Source organism: Macaca mulatta, chromosome 1, assembly GCF_049350105.2.
Source record: "Macaca mulatta isolate MMU2019108-1 chromosome 1, T2T-MMU8v2.0, whole genome shotgun sequence".
In the NCBI taxonomy this organism is placed as follows: domain Eukaryota; kingdom Metazoa; phylum Chordata; class Mammalia; order Primates; family Cercopithecidae; genus Macaca; species Macaca mulatta.
The window spans coordinates 31,731,853-31,752,383 of NC_133406.1; the positions used below are offsets into that span (position 1 = coordinate 31,731,853).

Here is a 20,531-nt window from a genome sequence, read left to right on the forward strand (position 1 = left end):
CATTGGCACATTAGCTATATAATTTTGTTTTATTATTTTAGTAGTTGCTCTGGAGTTTATAACCCAACTCTAACTCATGTACATTCTAATACTATCATAACACTTCATGTACATTGTAAGAATCTTTTGTTACCTTCTAGATTTTATGCTTCTGCTCTCATTCCTTTCACTAATACATAGGTTACAAATTCTACAAAAATACTTGCATAGGTTGGAGTGCAATGGCAGGATCTCTGCTCACTGCAACCTCCACCTCCTGGGTGTTTTTCTTTTTGGCTTTAAATAGTCTGTTATATTTTGAAGAAATTAAAGAGCAAGGAATATGTCTTTTTCTCATATTTAACTTCTTGTGCTCTTCAGTTTTCTCTGTATCATTTTCCTGTAGCCCAAGGAACTTCCTTTAACATTCTTCTTCTGCAATTTAGAAACTGCTGTTATATCCACCTGGGGAATATTTTACTTCAGATCTTATATTTTTTCAGCTCTAGAATTTCTTTTGGTTCTTTTTTATGTCTTTCATTTTTCTTCTTATTTTGTTAGATGTTTATCTTTAAATCCTTGATCATATTTATAATAGTCGTTTTATAGGCCTTATCTGCCAATTCTATCATTTGTTATTTTTGGTTCAGTTTCTGTACCGTTTTATATTTGGGATTTATAGAGTCATGAATCTTGGTTTACACAGATTTGTAAAATACCTCTTCAAACAACTTCTTTTTGGCCTCCTCTTTTCTCTTTTTTTAAATATTATTTTTATTGTTTCTCCCTAGTTCCCATTCATCTTATATTTTTTATTTTTTTAAGACTCTAGTTACACACTATGTTAGATCACTTGAATTACTTAATCACCCAGGCTCATCAGTCTTATTGTTGCTGCATAAGTGCTTGTTACATTAAGAAAAGTATGTAATAACCTACATGTATATAATAATCTAATACAAAATAATTTAAACATATTAAAATGTATTTGTAGGTTTTTATTTATGCCTTTTGAAATACATTGTAATGAACTGACTGAAACAGGGAGAGAAACATGTTTCAGTGGTTGAAGAATATGGTAGATGAAGTAGTTCATTTTGAATGGCTTTAGTTCCTTAACAAAAAAGTCAGTGGTGAAGTTGCGTATTTTAGTATAATATTTAGGAGCTGCAGTGGGGGAATTTGAAATGACTTCTGTGAATTATTTATTAAAATCCTATCCTACAAGAGGAATCCTGGTAATGGCAGTCTGAAAATTCTGCAAGGACCTAGTTCAAGTGATACATTTATGCTTAATTTTGTGCAGCATGAATGTAGGTAACAAAGGGGAAGCCAAGCAGAATGTGGATTTTGGGTAGGGGCATGAAGGGAGAATGTTATACTACCTGGTATACGCAGATGGATGCTCTCTAACCACAATTGGACCTTGGCTGCCTGCTGTTGTTAGAATAAAATGAACAGTTTTTTTTTTTTTTTTTTTTTTAAAGAATTTCATTATGATGGGGATGGAATTGGTTGAAGCAATCATAGATTCATTCTTCAAAAATAATTATTTTGAGAAAAAAAAAATTCCACTGGAACACTTAACATAGTTCATAGAAGCCAGCAAACCAGGAGTGAGGGAAGTAAGGAGCTTGACATTTGTTGTTGGTATGAGATGTAACATTTTAACATAGCTTTTTTTTTGCTTAGGAAGTTAGGCTGCTTAATAAATGTGGTGCAGTGAAGGATCTTTACAGTCAAGAGAAACTTTTAACTGATTTACTTTTGTTTAGTCCTCATTATTTTGGGGCTGATTCGCACTATCTTTAGTGTAGTTTTTTTCTCCTTATTGTTCTATATCACTTGTTAACCAAAAAGTGGCAGGTCTCAATCTGTAGAGGTTTACTTAGTCAAGGGTTTAGTATGTACCTGGGAAAAACATAGGTCACAGGAGTAACTGTGACCTGTGCTTTTCTAGAGGGGTTTTGGGAACTTCAGCGTTTAGAGGGGAAAGTGCAAGAACAAGTTAAAAAAGAGGGAAAGGTAGGCGGTAAGGCAAATGGTTGCTTTCTTATGAGGCTTTGACTAGCCTCAATAAATCTACATTTTACATGTGAAAAGAAGTAGAGGAAAAAGCCAGTTACACATTCATCTTAGTGTAAGTGAAGGGATGATTTCTGGTCTTGTCCTGTGTCTGTGAAGATAAGCTGATAATTGAAATTGTCAGGATGAGATTTGACAGAACTCAGCTTTAGAGCTAGTTTATAGGGAGGATACATATTTTAAAAGATTTAGGGGCTCACAAGGAATTTCCTTGTGAGTAATCTGTGAGGGAAGCCATCTGGGGAGATATGTGCCCTTCTATCGTTGTGGGAACCTGGCATATGGATGAGGCTATGACACAGGGTTGTGAATTTACAGCTATCTGGGAACAAAAAGAAGGCAGTATTGTGTGACTCGGTTCCCAAGCTTATCTTTTGCTTTGGCATAGTGAGTTTGGAGACCAGAGGTTCTGTTTTCTTTTACATACTTGTAGTCTATATTTTTGATTTTTTTTAAATATAAAGCTTAAATTTTTTCTCTCATCTGAAGAACTTATAGTTAAGTAAGATAATATTTTGAGAGACTTGAAAGTATGAAATGGCTGACTCTGGAACTCTGACATAAGATTTAGGATTATAAAATCCTAGAATCCTAGATTTTAAATCCTAAAATGTTAAAATATAAAAGAAATGAAAATACAGAGAGACCTATATTTTATTTGAAATATTTCATTTCTTTTTGGGCATTGGCAAGATTATAATGATGGTGGAGTTTTGCATTGACTTTTGAGTGTTTCTTTTTTTGTTTCTTCAGAAATTTGTACACCCAGACCATCTTCTCCAGGTGGACTACCTGAAGAAGATAGTGTTTTATTTAATAAACTGACCTACTTAGGATGTATGAAGGTTTCTTCCCCACGTAATGAAGTAGAGGCTTTACGGGCAATGGCAACCATGAAATCTTCCAGTCAGTACCCCTTTCCTGTTACCCTGTATGTACCAAATGTTCCAGAAGGTTCTGTGAGGTAAGCTCTAATTTTTTTTTTTTTTTTTCCCTAGACACGTATTAAGTCTTTTGGGTAGTGGCAAAGATGTTACAGCATCATCAGGTGTAGGACTTGCTGTGAACTCACTGTAGACATGCAAAGTAAACATGTTTAGGCTTAAGACTGTGTTCACTGTTTGAAAGGGGGCATTTGAACAATTGTATTAGTCTATTCTTGCACTGCAATAAAGAAATATCTGAGATTGGATAATTGATCAAGAGAAAAGGTTTAACTGGCTCTTGGTTCTGCAGGCTGTAAAGGAAACATGATGCTGGCCATCTGCTCAGCTTCTGGGAGGGAGGCCTCAGGAAACTTACAATCATGGCAGAAGTCAAGGGGAAGCAGAATCGTCTTATATGGCAGGAGCAGGAGCAAGAGAGAGGGGGGAGGTGCCACACACTTTTAAACAACCAGGTTTCATGAGAACTCAACTATCATGAGAACAGCACTGAGGGGATGGCTAAACCATTCATAAGAAACTGCCCCCATGATCCAGTCACCTTTCACCAGGCACCACCTCCAACACTGGCGATTACAATTTGACATGAGATTTGGATGGGGCTGCAGATCCAAGCCCATATCAACAATTACGCTTAGAATATTATAAATAGAAATAAAACTGTAAAAATACTTGTAATGTGCATTTCTCTATCCTGAATGAGCATAAAAATCTGCCTTCAGCTTGTCAAGTAATAGTGGTTGAAAGAAACTGGAGTGAGCCATAGATTTTAAGTTACTTACATTAGACTGGAAAGAAGCAAAATGACTTTTTCCTCTTATGCTTAATTAGGAATAATACATTATGTCAGCTGAACCTTTAGTTTCTTTAAATGTAACTCAGGGCCGGGTGTGGTGGCTCATACCTGTAATCCCAGCACTTTGGGAGGCTGAGGCGGATGAATCACTTGAGGTCAGGAGTTCGAGACCAGCCTGGGCAAAATAATACAAAAATTCGCCAGGTGTGGTGGCGCATGCCTGTAATCCCAGCTAATTAGGAGGCTGAGGCAGGAGAATTCGCTCAAACTCGGGAGATGGAGGTTGCAGTGAGCGGAGATCACGCTACAGCACTCCAGCCTGGGTGACAGAGATCCCATCTCAATTAAAAAAAAAAAAGTCAGACAATGTTATTCTTCTACATTCAGTCTTTGCCTCAGTCACACTTGTGGTTATATTTGAAATCCTTATCATGGTTAGCCACTGTTGACCTATTGCTCCAACTTGTTCTTCCCTTCCTCCTCCTCCTTCCTTCCTTTCTTCTTAGCCTGTTTGTGCTGCTATAACAAACTGCCATAGACTGGTGGTTTACATACAACAGATAATTATTTTTCACAGTTCTTGTGGTTGGGAGTTCCTAGATCAAAGCTCCAGCATATTTGGTGTCTGGTGAGGGCCTGCTTCCTGGTTCATGTGTTCTCTCATGGTAGAAGAGAGTGTAAGAGCTCTCTGGGGTTTCTTTTATAAGGATACTAATCTTATTCAAGAGGACTCCCTTCTCTCTCACTCTCTGTCCTTCTGTCTCCCTCCTCCCTTCTCTCTCTTCATTCATCAAAAGAAGATGCAGATTTGTGTGTGTGTGTGTGTAAGGTATGCAAGAATATGAAGATTTGTTTACTTGCAATGTTAGTACCACTTTCCTCTCCCTTTCTCTCTCTTCATTCACTACATTCCAGTTATCCTAGCCTCTGTGTTCATTCTCATAGGACTTATCAGTCACACTTCCCGCCCCAGGACCTTGGCATATTATCTTTATTCTCCCTAAGTAAATCTTTCCCTGATTTTCCAATGTTTTTTGTTTCATCTTAGTAAACATTTTATCATAAGAAGACTTCCTTGGTTATATCATGTAACCCTCTTTCTTCATACTGGGCTTTTTTTTTAAATAGCACTTTTCTTTGAATAGATATTATATTTATTTGCTTATTAGTTTATTGGATATCTTCTTCACTAGATTATAAGCTTGTGAGAATAGCTTCTTTGTATTTTTCCCTGCTGTAGCGTCAGTGGCTAGGGAAGTAAGTGATTCATTGCAAGATTTTAGCAAATATTTGTTGAATGAACAAATAAGCAGACCAGGTCAAAGAGAGGAGGTTGAATTTGTCTTGAGCCTGGAATATTCTCTGAAAGTTGCTTTAATCTTTTTAAAACCCTGTCTAATTTGCCTCATTCTCTAAAGTTTAGAATGTGGGAAAACTTAGGTAAGTTCCGAGTACTAAAATAATAGCGATATAAATTTAGAAAATTTTGGTAAAAATGCTTGGAATTTTTCAGGAAGGGGTTTTGCATGTATATTGTTTATATGTTGGCGTCTAAAAATGTCAAGATGTCTTTTTAAAGAAAAATTGTTTTCAAAATGTCTTCTATGTTATCTGTTTAGCTTCAATTTGCCAAACACACCTTGACAGAGATTTAGTGTTTTGACTTGCCTCTTTATTCCTGGGGTTGTCCCCTTACCCCTCAGTTTCTTAATTTCAGATCTTGAAGGGGTCTTGAATGTGTAGATCAGTCCAGGACTTAGGATTGTTTTTTGTTTTGTTTTCATTTTTGTTTTTGAGACACAGTTTCACTCTGTCGCCCAGAGTGGAGTGCAGTGGCATGATCTCGGTGCACTGAAACCTATGCCTCGTGAGTTCAAGTGATTCTCATGCCTCAGCCTCCTGAATAGCTGGGAATACAGGTGCCCATCACCATGCCCGGCTGATTTTTGTGTTTATTAGTAGAGATGAGATTTTACCATGTTGGTCAGACTGGTCTCGAACTCCAGACCTCAAGTGATCCACCCATCTCGACTTCCTAAAGTGCTGGGATTACAGGCGTGAGCCACTGTGCCCAGCCAGGACTTAGGATTTGTGTAGGGAAAGTCAGAGAATTATTTGCTTCCAAATCCCACAGACTCCTTTCAGCTGTTGTATTCTGTTGTTGAATTCATCTTTGGAACCACCTGACCTTGTCTGTGGTAGAAAGGACCTCAGTTGAATAATGAACTGGGGCTTAGATAAACTAATAGGTGCTGCTGAGAATAGAAGTGGGCTCTTTAGGGATAGTCTATACTGTTCTAGACTGGCATTCCTTTTGTCATAACTGAAAAAGACTAGATTTTAGGGATGGGTGATATAGTTGTTACCAGGCATGTATACTTAGCTTTGGAGTAAATGAGTTGGATCATAGGAAACATAAGAGTGAAGAAATTGTCAGAAGATAATAAAGAATTTGTGTGTATGTGTGTGTGTGTTTGCATGTGTGTGTGTGTGTGTAATGAAAATGAAGATAATTTGTTCTCTCTTGCATTGTTAGTTCCAGTTTATTTTTGTGATTTTTAAGATACTTTTGATTGGCCGGGTGCAGTAGCTCATGCCTATAATCCTAGCACTCTGGGAGGCCAAGGCAGGGTGGATCACTTGTGGTCAGGAGTTCAAGACCAGCCTGGCCAACATGGCAAAACCCCGTCTCTACAAAAAATACAAAAATTAGCCCAGTGTGATGGCGGGCACCTGTAATCCCGGTACTTGGGAGGCTGAAGCGGGAGAATCACTCAAACTCGGGAGGTGGAAGTTGCAATGAGCCAAGATTGGGCCACTTCACTCCAGCCTGGGGGAAAGAGCGAAACCGTGTTTCAAAAGAAAGAAACAAAGAAAGGGGAAAAAAGATAGTTATGTTTATATATCATATATTGTCATAGTAAAACTATTTGTTCTTTTTTTTTTTTAAACCTAACTGGAAATATATCTTTGTTCTTCGATAGTTAATATTTTATCTAACTTTTCATTACTGTTCTACAGAATCATAGACCAATCCAGCAATGTGGAGATAGCATCTTTTCCAATCTATAAGGTTTTATTCTGTGCACGTGGACATGACGGAACAACAGAGAGCAATTGCTTTGCATTTACAGAGAGTTCCCATGGTTCAGAAGAATTTCAGATACATGTTTTCTCCTGTGAAATTAAAGAGGCAGTAAGTATACTATAGTGTAGCAATTTGCTATAGAGATGAATTAGGGTAACCTTTTTGAGCTCTAATTTCACTGTTGTATAAATATATTACATAAATTTGGAGCATATTTCTAAAGACAAAATTAGTATTTGTAATGACATAGAACTGAATGTGGAAAGTCAAGTGCGGTATATCTGCGTAGGTAGGGCACTCTCACAGCTTAGCAATTGTCATAGAAAAATACAACTGGATGAGTTGCCTTTCTACCAAACCATGGTAGTGAATTACCTATGCTCAGAAGGGAGACTATTTTTGCAGTTCTCTTATTACTTTGCCCTAGTAGATTTTTCCATGTGATATAAAAAAGTGCCTATAATGATACCTGTTTCTCTGATGGGCTGGATAGTTGCATATTGCTTTCATTTAGATATTGCATTAATATTATTTTATTGATCTGTGTGGTTTTCACTGGTGATTATTTGTTTTGTGCTTTCTTGCTCAGAGGCTATATTTTGCTTCAGAGAACTGGCTTAATTAAAAATACAAATGCTCACATAGAGCGGGTATAACAACTTGTTGTCCTTTGAAAATGCCAGTAAGTTTTTTTTATAGCAATTATTAATTGGTAGATTATTGTTAGGAGAAATGGTTTAGATTAAATGCTGTTAAATGCATAGGGAAATCTTATTTTCTACATCTGTTGAATTATCCCCAATTTTAAAATGTTGCACTATTAAACTCTTAGTACTTGCAGCCATTTCAAAGGCATTCATAAATGTGTGTGGATGGCAATGTCTCAGGTATGTTTGCTTGTAAAAAAATAAATTATCAGCAGAAAGTGCTGAAAGCAATAGTTATTCTAGCTTGTATCATGAAACATGAATAAATCATTCTGTTAACAGGAGTTTTGGGTTTATTTCTGGCCACAAAATGGGAATTCATGGAAATGTAGATTTCTGTGAGTTTGATACAAAGCATGATGTGGTGTCAGTTCTTGTGCCCTGGTAATCAGTTTGCTTTACACTAAACTGAACATGCACAGATGCATAAAATTTAGAGTGTAACTGTAGAAATTATCTGTCAGAACCCATGCCTTATGGAAGAAGTTGAAGTTTTGTGTTTTGTTTTTTAGATGGGGTTTTATCTATTTTTTTCCCCAGCACTTACATATCTATGTGTATACTGACTTCTTATTCAAAATGGTCTGATAGATAAGAGAGTGAATGCGTGTAAGTTTGCTGCTAGTGTGCCTGGCATATAGTAGTGAATATAAATATGCTGAAGGAATATGTATGTTTTTGTGAATGAGGGGGGCTATTTCTGATCCTTACGAACTCCACTACAGAGGTGGGGAAGCAGATGGTAGAATCCTGGCATTTCATGTTGGCAGCCATCATTTAACACACCTGTGTGATTTCTGAATCACTGGAACTCAACAGCAAGGAAATGAGCTTTGAAGACCTGGAGAACCTGCTGCTTGGAGAGAGAAATGCTGCTGCAGAAGGAAACTGAATTGCTGCAAGAGGTTTCCATAACTAATGGTATGAAACTGTCTTCTTTTGGATTATAGCATTCACTTGGGTTTAGAGTAGGGGAAATGTTTGTTATTTTTGAGAGCTTATTATGGTAGGTAAACAGTGGAAAAAAACTATAGGAAATTCTTGGCCAGACCATTTTGGATATAGTATTAAATAAATGCTCTCGATTTCTAGAGAGCATATTTGTTCCATTGCACGTTGTAAGCAAGTTATCTCCATCTATTATAAATTTTTTAGAGTGCATTTTAGAAAGTGTTACATTATGCAGGCATTAGTGGTAAAATATATTGTTTGAAGGAGAAATACATGACAGTGGTCATTAAACCTTCTTATGAAACATTATTTCTTTTTAAAAAAATTTAAAAATCCTCCTCCAGGTAATGAATGAGACATCAGTTCTAAATGAGGAATAACCCAGTATAAATAGAGAGCTTATGCCAGGCACTGTGCTAAGCATTCATTTGATACTCATAACAGCCCATGACCAGGTTGGTCTTATTAGACAAGTGACTTTATGTTTCTCTTTGCCTGGAGCAGTTCTACTTTATGCTTATTTTCCAGGTTATTACTAATACCCTCATTTTTATTCTCAAAAGTGTTGTGGTTTGGATGATAAATTGTGTGATTACCCTTTGTTTATCCTGTGGCTAAGAGACTGGGTGAGAGAGCTGGGTTTTAAATTGAAGTCTTTGACTTTGAAGAGCCATACAGTTTTCAGTAACAACTTTCCTGTTGCTTACATATTCTAAAACACAAATGTGGATTTTTGTATTTTAGTTATGTTTTATAAAGGGATTTATTGGCAACATAGCTTGCATTCCAGTTACTTTTTGTATTTTATCTGACCCTTTTACAGAAGCTGTCCAACATCTTCCTCTCTGCCCTAAAAAATAATTATGCTTTTAATTAATCTGAAGTCTTTTAGTTACATTTACTGGCCATCTGGTTGTCTAGTTCCCAGAAGTTTTCTGTTCTGTGATGAACACCTTTAGTCGTTAGTATTTCAGTCCCTCTTGATGGGCACAAACTGTTTGCAGATAGTTCAGGAACCAGGTGACAAACATTCTTACTGCTTAAGTATGTACTGTCCAGTAATGCCACACATTTATTTATTTATTTATTTATTTTATTTTTTTACAGAGCTCATGGATGAGAGCTGAAGAGGTTTGTCGTTAAAGGAAGATTTCTGAAGCAGGAGTAGCAACATGGCTGCCACTACTGTCACTGTGATGCTTATTTCACTATAAAACCCCTCAAACTGCAGGCACCAACAGTGGTAGAAGGGAATCCCAGTGAGGGTGATGACTGTCTTGGACACCTGTGACACAAGGATTAGGAGGTCCCACAGAAGGGTTAGGACACATTTGACTTGCAACAAACACTTTGCTGTGCTTCTACAGGACCCTGCTGGAGTAGATTTCAGTAATCTATGGCAAAATGGTTGGACAATCCAACCAGAAGTATCTTGAGGTCAATGATCTCTGTATAAGGAGAATGATATGCTAGGCTTCTGCTGAAGAATTGCAGACCAAGCAAGGTATCAGAAAGTGTAGTAAAAAAAATACAAGGAGGCACCTGTTCTTGTTGCATCTTTGTGGATGTATTATATAAAACTTTTAATAAGATACTTTTAAAGTGTTGAGTCTTTTTAAGATTATGTTTCTACTAGCTAGTGTAACCATTCTATTCAAAGCAGATTTTGATGATATTTGTATGTTTTAGGATACTATTCAGTATTAGAAACTCTTGAGTGTTACATTATAGGAGCATGTTTTTTATCATCTGGTGTTAAAGGCATTCAGAGATATTTCTTGATAAATATCAAGGGCATCATTGGGAAGATATTTATTCTTATTGCATTGGGGTTGCAGATATGACACTGTATAAAATAAAACCTGTTCCTTGCATGGGAAAATTTCTGTTTCTTTTTCTTCGAGATGAAATTTCACTCTTATTGCCCGGGCTAGAGTGCAATGGTGCAAACTTGTTGCAACCTCCACCTCTCGGGATCAAGTGATTCTCCAGCCTCAGCCTCCCAAGTAGCTGGGATTACAAGCACGCACCATGATACCTGGATAATTTTGTATTTTTAGTAGAGACAGGGTTTCACCATGTTGGTCAGGCTGCTGTCAAACTCCTGACCTTAGGTGATCCACTTGCCTGGGCTTCCCAAAGTGTTGGCATTACAGGCGTGAGCCACCACACCCAATGGAAAATATCATTTCTAAACAAATATTTAATTGGTATGTTAGCTAAATGCCTCATTTTGGAACATACTTCAGAAGTTGTCTTGTCCATGTTTTCCTTAAATCAATTGATATTTATGATTTTTAAAAAGTTCCCTGGTAATGTGCCTCTTATTTTAGCTCCTTCTCATGAATAATGTATTTGAGCTAGTTGTTTTAAAAATTTTAATACATACCTTTCAAGGTATGTATTTTTCACATTTATTTCTTGGGTGAACTTTTTTTTTTTTTTTTTTAAGTGGAGTCTCCTAGGCTGGAGTGCAGTGGCAAGATCTCAGCCCACTATGATCTCAACCTCCTGGGTTCAAACGATTCTTCTGCCTCAGCCTCCTGAGTAGCTGGGATTACAGGCACATGCTACCATGCCTGGCTAATTTTTACGTTTTTAGTAGAGATGGGGTTTCACCTTGTTGGCCAGGCTGGTCTTGAACTCCTGACCTCAAATGATCCACCTGCCTCAGCCTCCCAAAGTACTGGGATTACAGGCATGAGCCACCATGCCTGGCCTTGGGTGAACATTTTCATGATATATGGTGTTTCTAAACGAGTGGGTTATCTTTCACCAATATTAATGAAAATACTTCATCTTGGAGAAACTAGCTATGTTATTTATTTTAAATAAATACCTTTGTTACTTAATAACAGTGTTTTGGACTTTTAAGATGTAATACATATTTGAGAATTTGGAAAATACTGAAATAAAAAAGAAAATAAAAGGTGCTTAAAATTCCGCCACAGTTAAGATTTTGGTGTATCTCCATTCCAGATATCTACATGTGCTGTCCTCCCTGCCTCTTCAAAAATAACAACAACAAACTCAAACAGATATACTGTTTTGTGTTTAGTATTTTCTATAGATACTGTTTTCTGGAGTAAGATTGTATTATTTATCAATAAACCTTTTCCTTCTGCAAAGAAAATTCAAGACTATTGGTGTATGTGTTTTAATAGTGTGACAAATATTGAAGTATTTGCCATGGAATGTGTTTTTAATTTTCTTTTCTTGATGTACAGTCAGCCCTCTATATTTGTGGGTTCTACATGAATGGAGTCAACTAACCATGGCTTTAAAATATTTGATAAAAGTGTATGGTTTCATCTGTACTGAATATGTATAGCCTTTTTTCCTTGTCATTAGTCCCTAAATGATACAGTATAAAAACCATTCACATAGCATTTATATTCTATTAGGTATTATAAGTAATCTAGAGATTAAAGTATATGGAAAGATGTGTGTAGGCTATATGGAATATTACCCAATTTTATATAAGGGACTTAAACATCTATGGATTTTGGTATCTGGGAGTTTTGGGGGGTCTTGGAAACAATTCCCCATGGATACCAAGGGACAACTGTAATTGGTTATCCAGTTTGTCCTAAGATACTGATAGTCGTTGTTTCTGAAGTTTATCTTGTTAATTCTTGGATTAGTGTTTCAGCTTATTCACAGACTCTAGAATTCACAATTTATTTTAACTCTTGGTAGAAGTGACAACTTGTAAGACGTAGTATTAAATGCAATTTGATTGCCGTTAATGCGGTTAATGTACCTGTCATATTCTTTCTCCAAAAGAAAGAAAGATGGAGTCTGATTTTTTTTTTTCCTCCATCATTCTCTATCACTCTGGCTCAGCTCCATATACTTAACCTTTCTATAAAGAATTTCTTGAAGCCTTGCCATCTGTTTTAGAATTTGTCAAGTTCTTTGACTTTTTTTGATATGACCTTCTGATGTGACAAGCTGGCTGATCTGACATAAAGAATGTGAAAAAGAAGAGATGGGAAAAAAGAATAAATATGGCTGGGGTTTAACTCTACCAATGTATACAAAATTACATACAGGTGTTCCCCTGTTTTCACATACAGTGCTTTCTTAAAAATATACTTGTCTGGAAGTAGCCAGAAAGAGTCTTGGCCCAAAACCCCCTAACAGCAGTTATTGTGGTATCTCTACAGTGGGGAATGTTGTCGGAGTTATTAAGATATTATTTTAGGCATATAGAGAGGAAAAGGGGTCCTTGGGAAAGTTTCATTTTTTAAAGCATCTCTGGAAAAGTTTCTTGTAAAGCCCCGGCTCTTAGAGCCAGGCCAGCAACCTATAATATGTAAATGCCAGCCGGTAGAAACTGGGTCCACCTGACATGGCAATTCCCATGGCCTTCTTGCCCTTGTCCCACATGTTCCTGGCAACATGGCTGCCCACACATATCCTTGCATGTGGAGAGCATCATGGCGCCCTGTATTTGCATATTAAAAGCTAGGGTGGGAGGGCTAGCTTTTTCCGCCTGCTACTTGAATGACATGCCTAGTCAAACCCATTCCCTGAGCCCTATGCAAATCAGGCATTGCCTCCTCCAGCCTCTGCATATATACCTGGTTAGTATCTGTGGCAGGTGGTGTTCTGTCTCTTGGCTTTGGAGCCCCTCTCCCTCTGTCTCTGTATAGGGGAGCTGCTGCTTTTTTTCTTTGCCCTTCTTTCTTGCCGGTTAAACTCCCCACTCCTTAAAACAAAACAAAACAAAAAATATGCTGAAGTTAAATGTATAAAAAGCAGACAGTAGATTTTATATTTCATTTAGGAATAGCAAGTGGAGAATACCCAGAGAACTAAAAGTAGTTTAAAGTCTCTGTTTATAGTTGACCTTGTAGGCATAGTCTTCAGTGACATGTTTCTAGCATATTCTTTGGTTCTGTTTTCCTCTATAAACATTTGAATTATTGGGCTAAATCCAGTAAGTATCCAGCTGAGGCTGAACCTTTCTGCTTTTAGCTTACCTAATGATTCCCTCTCATCCATCCCCAAGCACATTCAACTTACATTTGCTGAAGTATAGGCTGTATGTTCTCTCTTGTATTTTTGGTACCTAGACTAATACTTGGTATACAGAAGGTGCTCAAATAATATTTGTTGAATGAATGAGTTTATCATTGTCTTAATTGTATAAGATTTGAGGCCTACAGTTCTTATTAGCGTCAATCCTTTGCTGCTTTTGTTATTTTTACTCATACAAGATTAAAATGGGGATAGCATGGTAAAATACTGAAGAAATTTTAGGAACATTGTGATATAAATATGGTGCTACTGCAGAAGTTGAACTTTAGACTGGCAGGTAGGATTTCTGTAGAGTCGTTAAAAGTTAAACTATTAATTTGGCATTGGGAAGGCACTTTAGGGTAATCATTGATTAATGGGCATAAATGTGGCAATTGGAAGTTTTTGAATGTGTTAGACTGTGTGTGCTTGTACAAGAAAAAGTGGCAGAATATGTGAATAAAACAAAGGAAAACGAAAGACCTCGTACATTAACAGACTCTTCTGTTATAGGGAGTATTCCTGTTTCAAGCAAGTTACAAATATTGTATTCCTAGACTAATACAGTTCAACAAGTACTTTGAATTCACTTTATCTAAAGTGAGGGATTTATTAATGTTCACAGCATTCTTCTTACCTATAATTTCCAGTGTGACATATTGAAAATATTTTTTTAACCCATCATATTTCACCTTGTTTTCATTGTCAACCTATGGGTGGGCTGAGAGATTTGGAGAATCTTTGGTGCTTCAGGCTCACAAGTTTGTGATGATCTGATGCATCTTTTGGAACCAAGAAGGAGAATAACTTCTAGAGAAGTGTTGGATTTAGAGTACTTCTTCACTTTGAGGAAAGAAGATGAGCTATACACACAAATATACACACATATGTATATCCATATATATGTATGTATGTATAAAAGTAGTCAGTAGAGTGGCCTAATACCAATAAAATAGATAAGAATAAGACCATTTCAGCATTCATTCTGGGAACCCAACACTTTTATAGCACAACAACATTGAGTAAAAATGCTGGTAGCTCTTTATATTACTGGCTTTAGCAATAAAGCCAGTATCTACTTTATGGTTCTGTATCTAGCCCCCAGAGGCTGAGGGAAGTGAAAAGAGAACTTGGGAGACTTGGGCTAAAACCTTGTTTGTGAGAGAGTGTTGGGAAGATTCAGATACTAATACCATTTTAGTAAATCATCTTAAGATACATTCAATTTCGTAGTATATTTTGAAGCCTAGAAATATCTATAAATATAGTTTATTTTGCGAACTTAAATTAGTTCAGTATGTTTATCACCGTATTTAAATGTCAGAGTTGAGAGAAGCAAGCAAATATTTGAAAGATAATTTTTTTTAAAGTAAAAGGTCCGTCCCTTCCTTCCTTCCTTCCTTCCTTCCTTCCTTCCTTCCTTCCTTCCTTCCTTCCTTCCTTCCTTCCTCCCTCCCTCCCTCCCTCCCTCCCTTCCCTTCCCTTCCCTTCCCTTCCCTTCCTTCCCTCCCTTCCCTCCCTTCCCTCCCTTCCCTCCCTTCCTTCCCTTCCTTCCTTCCTTCCTTCCCTCCCTCCCTCCCTCCCTTCCTCCCTTTCTTTTCTTTTGTTTTCTTTTTTCTTGTCTTGTCTTTTCTTTTGTCTTTCTTCTCTTTCTTTCTCTCTGTTTTTTTGAGACAGAGTCGTACATTACCCAGGCTAGAGCAGTTACGCAATGGCTCACTGCAACCTCCGCCTGCCAGGTTCAAGCAATTCTCCTGCTTCAGCCTCCCGAGTAGCTAAGATTACAGGCATGCACCACCATGCACTGCTAATTTTTTGTATTTTTAGTAGAGATGGGGTTTCACCTTGCTGGCCAGGCTGGTCTTGAACTCCTGACCTCGTGATCTGCCCACCTTGGCCTCCCAAAGTGCTGGGATTACAGGCGTGGAGCCACCGTGCCCGGCCCTCTTGCCCGTCTTCATTCTCAAGATGCTCAGATTCTAGTTGCAGCTCCTAAATCATAGTTCTCTGCTGGTCTCCAGTATGTAAGCTGGTGGTGCTTACTGTTGAACTTTGTGTACATTTGAAAGCCCTCCTCAGATTTGAACTTAAGTTTCCATGAAGTGAAATGATACCCCATTATTAATTTCAAAGTAAAACATTGTTAATTTACTTTTTAAGCGATATTTCTGCAATATTTCCCTTCTTGGACTTCACATTGATGATATTTTTTAGGTTGTAATAATTTGGAGTTTGGATGGTCTACATTTACCACCAAAAGTTGTTCACCCCCTCTTTTTTTAAATACACAAGTGATGAAAATGTCATGTAATTCTAAACATCTGATAAATACTTGGACTATATATATAAATATATATATTCTGCTAAAGAAAATTCTGGTCATGGAAAATTATAGATTGAATAGTTCGGAGAGAAGGCTATCAGAATGCAATTAAAACCTTTGCCTAATGGTATTTCCTTTTTTATTCTTTTAGGTAAGCAGAATTTTGTATAGTTTCTGTACAGCATTCAAACGTTCTTCCAGACAAGTGTCTGATGTTAAAGACTCAGTTATTCCTACCCCTGACAGTGATGTGTTTACCTTCAGTGTCTCTTTGGAGGTAAAAGAAGACGATGGAAAAGGAAACTTTAGGTGAGGCATTTGGAAAGATTAAAAATTAGCATTGTGTCTGGAGTATAATATAGGCTCATACAAAGTTTTAAGAAACTATAAAATGTTGGCATAAAGCCTCAAACTGATAAATATTTGATTGGTGAATGAATATTTTTATTCTCGTGCTTGTCAGATATTTCTTTCCTTTTTTTTCTTTTTTTTTTTTTTGAGATGGAGTTTCATTCTTGTCACCCAGGCAGGAATATGCAATGGCACAATCTCGACTCATTGCTACCTCCGCCTCCTGGGTTCCAGTGATTCTCCTGCCTCGGCCTCCCAAGTAGCTGGGATTACAGGCGCCTGCCACCATGCCTGGCTAATTTTTGTATTTTTAGGAGAGACGGGGTTTCACCATGTTGGCCAGGCTTGTCTTGAACTCCTGACCTCAGGTGATCTGCCTGCCTTGGCCTCCCAAAGTGCTGGGATTATAGGTGTGATCCACCGCGCTGGGTCAGATACTTATTTTCTTAAAGATTTAAAAGATATTGATACTTGAGAAAATTTAGTAAAATAATAAAAGTAGAATAAAAACTATGATCTTGTCAGCCACAGTCACTTTTAACTTTGGTCTGTTCCCTTTGTTTATTTCTAGGGGAATTTTTACACAATTATATATGTAAAAAAAATTGTAACCTTTTTTTCTTTATGTTAAGTGTGCTAATCAAAATTGTTTTTAACAGTAACTGATAATATATGGTTTGATCACCACTTAATTAACCATTTCTTTCTTTTGTATGTTTAGAATGTTTTCCTCCAGTTCAGATATAGACAGTTAATAGGAAACAGTTACATTATTTAATGCTCAACTTTGTTCCTTAGCTGTGCCTTTAATTCTAAGAGTAGTTGCTAGCTAGGCATTTTATCTGTAGCTTTACAGACATAGAAATTGAGGTCATGTCAAAGTTGCTCAAGATATTTTTTCTTTTCAGATAAGACAACCCATATTTTATACATTGTTTTAATTAATTAATTTGTAAGAATGGTCTAGCCTAGGCTAGAATTTGATTAACTTGTCCCTGTTATGTATCTTTGTCCATTTTTTATTTATATATTCATGGATACATCACAGTCATCTCAAATTCTATGAGTCTAAAAGTATGCTTTTCTCACTTCCTTTGCTTTGGATTTTACTGTTTTACAGGCACTTATGATCACCCAACCAGCTAAACCAGACATGTGACAGTCTTAACAATTTTAAGTAAACATTATTCCTAAATTTGTTTTAAAACTGAAATTTATCATGTTCTCTCTCTGTTTTTTTTTTTTTTTTTTTTTTTTTTTTGAGATAGAGTCTTGCTCTGTAGTCCAGGCAGGAGTGCAGTGGTGCGATCTTGGCTCACTGCAACCTCTGCCTCTTGGGTTCAACCAATTCTCCTGCCTCAGTCTCCCGAGTAGCTGGGACTGCAAGCGTGCACCACCACTCAGCTAGTTTTTGTATTTTTAGTAGAAATGGGGTTTCACCATGTTGGCTAGGCTGGCCTCAAACTCTTGATCTCAAGTGATCTGCCTGCCTTGGCCTCCCAAAGTGCTGGGATTACAGGTGTAAGCCACTGCGCTTGGCCATGTTGTCATTTTTAAGATCTTGCTTTTAACCTTAGTTAGCAGACAAAATATAAGGCTCTTATAAACTCAATTTAAAAACTAATAATGGCTGTGTTGCTGACTATAAAATTTATAGTTTGCTGCCTGTGGCAAGATGAGAGTTTAGTATATCTTAAGAATAAGATTGTTGTTGCTTAAATACTTCGTTGTTTTGTTCTAACCTTGGAATAGGTATTTTATCATTTTATTAGATTATTGGTAATTCCTTTTCCTTTTTAATATTTCAGCCCTGTGCCTAAGGATAGAGATAAATTTTATTTCAAATTAAAGCAAGGAATAGAGAAGAAGGTTGTGATTACAGTGCAGCAACTTTCTAACAAAGAATTAGCTATTGAAAGGTAAGCAGCTTGCTCCTGAATGCTACCAAAAACTTGTATTGACATTGTTACTGTCTCAGATGCATTGCTCAGTGTGGCTTTTCACTGTGCTTCATTTTCTCCAATTAAAAATGAGAATAATTAATAATACTTTCTCTACTTTAAGTTAGATGTAACTGGTTCATTGAAAATCTCAATTGTTGGGGTAAGTAAACATGAAATGGCTTTAGTTTTTCAGTCATAACTGTTACAACTGGGTTTGTTCACATCCCTTTTTCTTGTTCCTTATTTACCTACAGCATAAATACTTTAACTTTTCAGTTACTTTCGATTACTCTGCCACTTAGCTGCTGGAATTTCAGAAACTTTAAAAGACACATTTTTAAAATATATAAATACATACACATATACTTGTGTGTCAATTCACAGGAAAGCCATTCAGAAAACAAAGGAATGGTAGGATAAAAGATATAAATAAGGTCAATAAGAAATGATAGTTCTGGGAAAAAATTTGAAATATAGATGATAGAGGAAAAGTTAATGTCTACAATATACATAAATTTCTTAACAATTGTCAGAAAGCAGAGGAGAAAAACAGGTCAGAGTATAAATAGATGACAGGAAAGCTATTGGATGGCTAATAAACATATGTAAAGAGGTCCTGATTCACAAAAATATAGGGAAATATGAATTATAGTAACCTTAAGATATCAGATTGCAAAAATACGTAGTGATGGTGGGGGTTTGGGGAAAAGGAATTCTCATACTGTTAATGGAAATGTAAAATGTATGTATGTCCTTTTTGAAAATCAGTTAGGCAACATATATAAAGATTTCAAAAATACCTATAATTGGACACATAAGTCTTATTTTAGGAAATCTGTGCTATTTGAAATAAAAGTATCACTATTTAAGGACATATCTGTAAGGATGTTTGTTAATAAACCTAATTCAAAGTTAATTCAATACCTAGTACTTCTTTGTCTTTGTTGCTACATATTTGTTAAATTGAAAGTTGCTTTATTATGCCAAAAAGGAAGTGCTAAAAAAAATGATGGGGGCATATCATAAAAATAGGGTTTGAAGGGGCTCCAACTGGTTACTTCTCTGGCAATCTGAACAGTAAAATAATTAGGTACTTCAGTCAATTATCGGTAAGTACTGAAGTCAATCTGTACTTCAGTCAAACAACAAAGGATGTTTATTTAACTTTGAAGTATTATTTGTAGTGGCAAAAACTGGAAATACAGATACCTATTTAGCTTCAAGGAGCGAAGGAAGTTGGTGATGCTGAAGAGAAATAAAAGCCTCTTCATCAAGACTGCTGTATACTATGACACTTCCCTCTGTCTTCCCTCCATAGTCTCTAGACTGGGATGAGAGTGGGAGGCAATTCAGGCGCTGGCTGATGACATCATGGCCACTTCTGTTGCTCTTAAATCTAGGAGAAGGTATCTGGCCCCCAAATTATCTGCGGTTTTTTTTTTAGAAGGTAGGCTGTCTAGCTCCACTTTGTTCCCGTCTTTGAATCCTGCCAGGCAACAGGAAAAGTTTTATTCAGCATCTTGGTACAGTGATGCATGCATGTGTTTTTAATTGCTTGCAAAGTTTGGCCATATGTAAAAACCATCTTTTATCAATTTTAAGATGCATGTGTTTTCATATTGAATATCTCTGAAATTGTAGTTTGTCTTATAATTGATGGCATTTTAAAAAAATACTTTTTAAGTTCTGGGATACATGTGCAGAACATGCAGGTTTGTTACATAGGTATATTGTGCCATGGTGGTTTACTACATCCATCAACCTGTCATCTAGATTTTAAGCCCCACATACATTGCTTATTTGTCCTAATGCTCTCCCTTCCCTTGCCCCCAAACCCTGTCAGGCACTGGTGTGTGATGTTCCCCTCCCTGTGTCCATGTGTTCTCATTGTTCAACTCCTACTTATGAGTGAGAACATGTGGTATTTGGTTTTCTGTTCCTGTGTTAGTTTGCTGAGAATGATGGTTTCCAGCTTCATCTGTGTCCCTGCAAAGAACATGAACTCAGGCTTTTTTATGGCTGCATAGTATTCCATGGTGTATATGTGCCACATTTTCTTTATTTAGTCTGTCATTGATGGGCATTTGGGTTGATTCCAAGTCTTTGCTATTGTGAATAGTGCTGCAATAAACATACATGTACATGTGTCTTTATAGTAGAATGATTTATAATCCTTTGGGTATATACCCAGTAATGGGATTGCTGGGTCACATGGTATTTCTGGTTCCAGCTCTTTGAGGAATCGCCACCCTGTCTTCCACAATGGTTGAACTGATTTACACTCCTGCCAGCAGTGTAAAAGCATTTCTATTTCTCCACATCCTCTCCAGCATCTGTTG

The 20,531-nt window shown here is 36.8% G+C and overlaps 1 protein-coding gene across 6 annotated transcripts in view; it reads left to right on the top strand.

Moving 5' to 3' along the window:
• The window catches only part of RABGAP1L (RAB GTPase activating protein 1 like), an 800,696-nt gene that overhangs the window by 79,258 nt on the left and 700,907 nt on the right, over nt 1-20,531 (top strand). For all 6 annotated transcript variants that reach the window (XM_078000298.1, XM_015123648.3, XM_078000303.1 and 3 more), the window contains 4 exons: nt 2,818-3,028; nt 6,826-7,000; nt 16,050-16,207; nt 18,058-18,168. In XM_078000298.1, the coding sequence (XP_077856424.1) occupies nt 2,818-3,028; nt 6,826-7,000; nt 16,050-16,207; nt 18,058-18,168 (655 nt within the window). The remainder of the gene's footprint in view (nt 1-2,817; nt 3,029-6,825; nt 7,001-16,049; nt 16,208-18,057; nt 18,169-20,531) is intronic.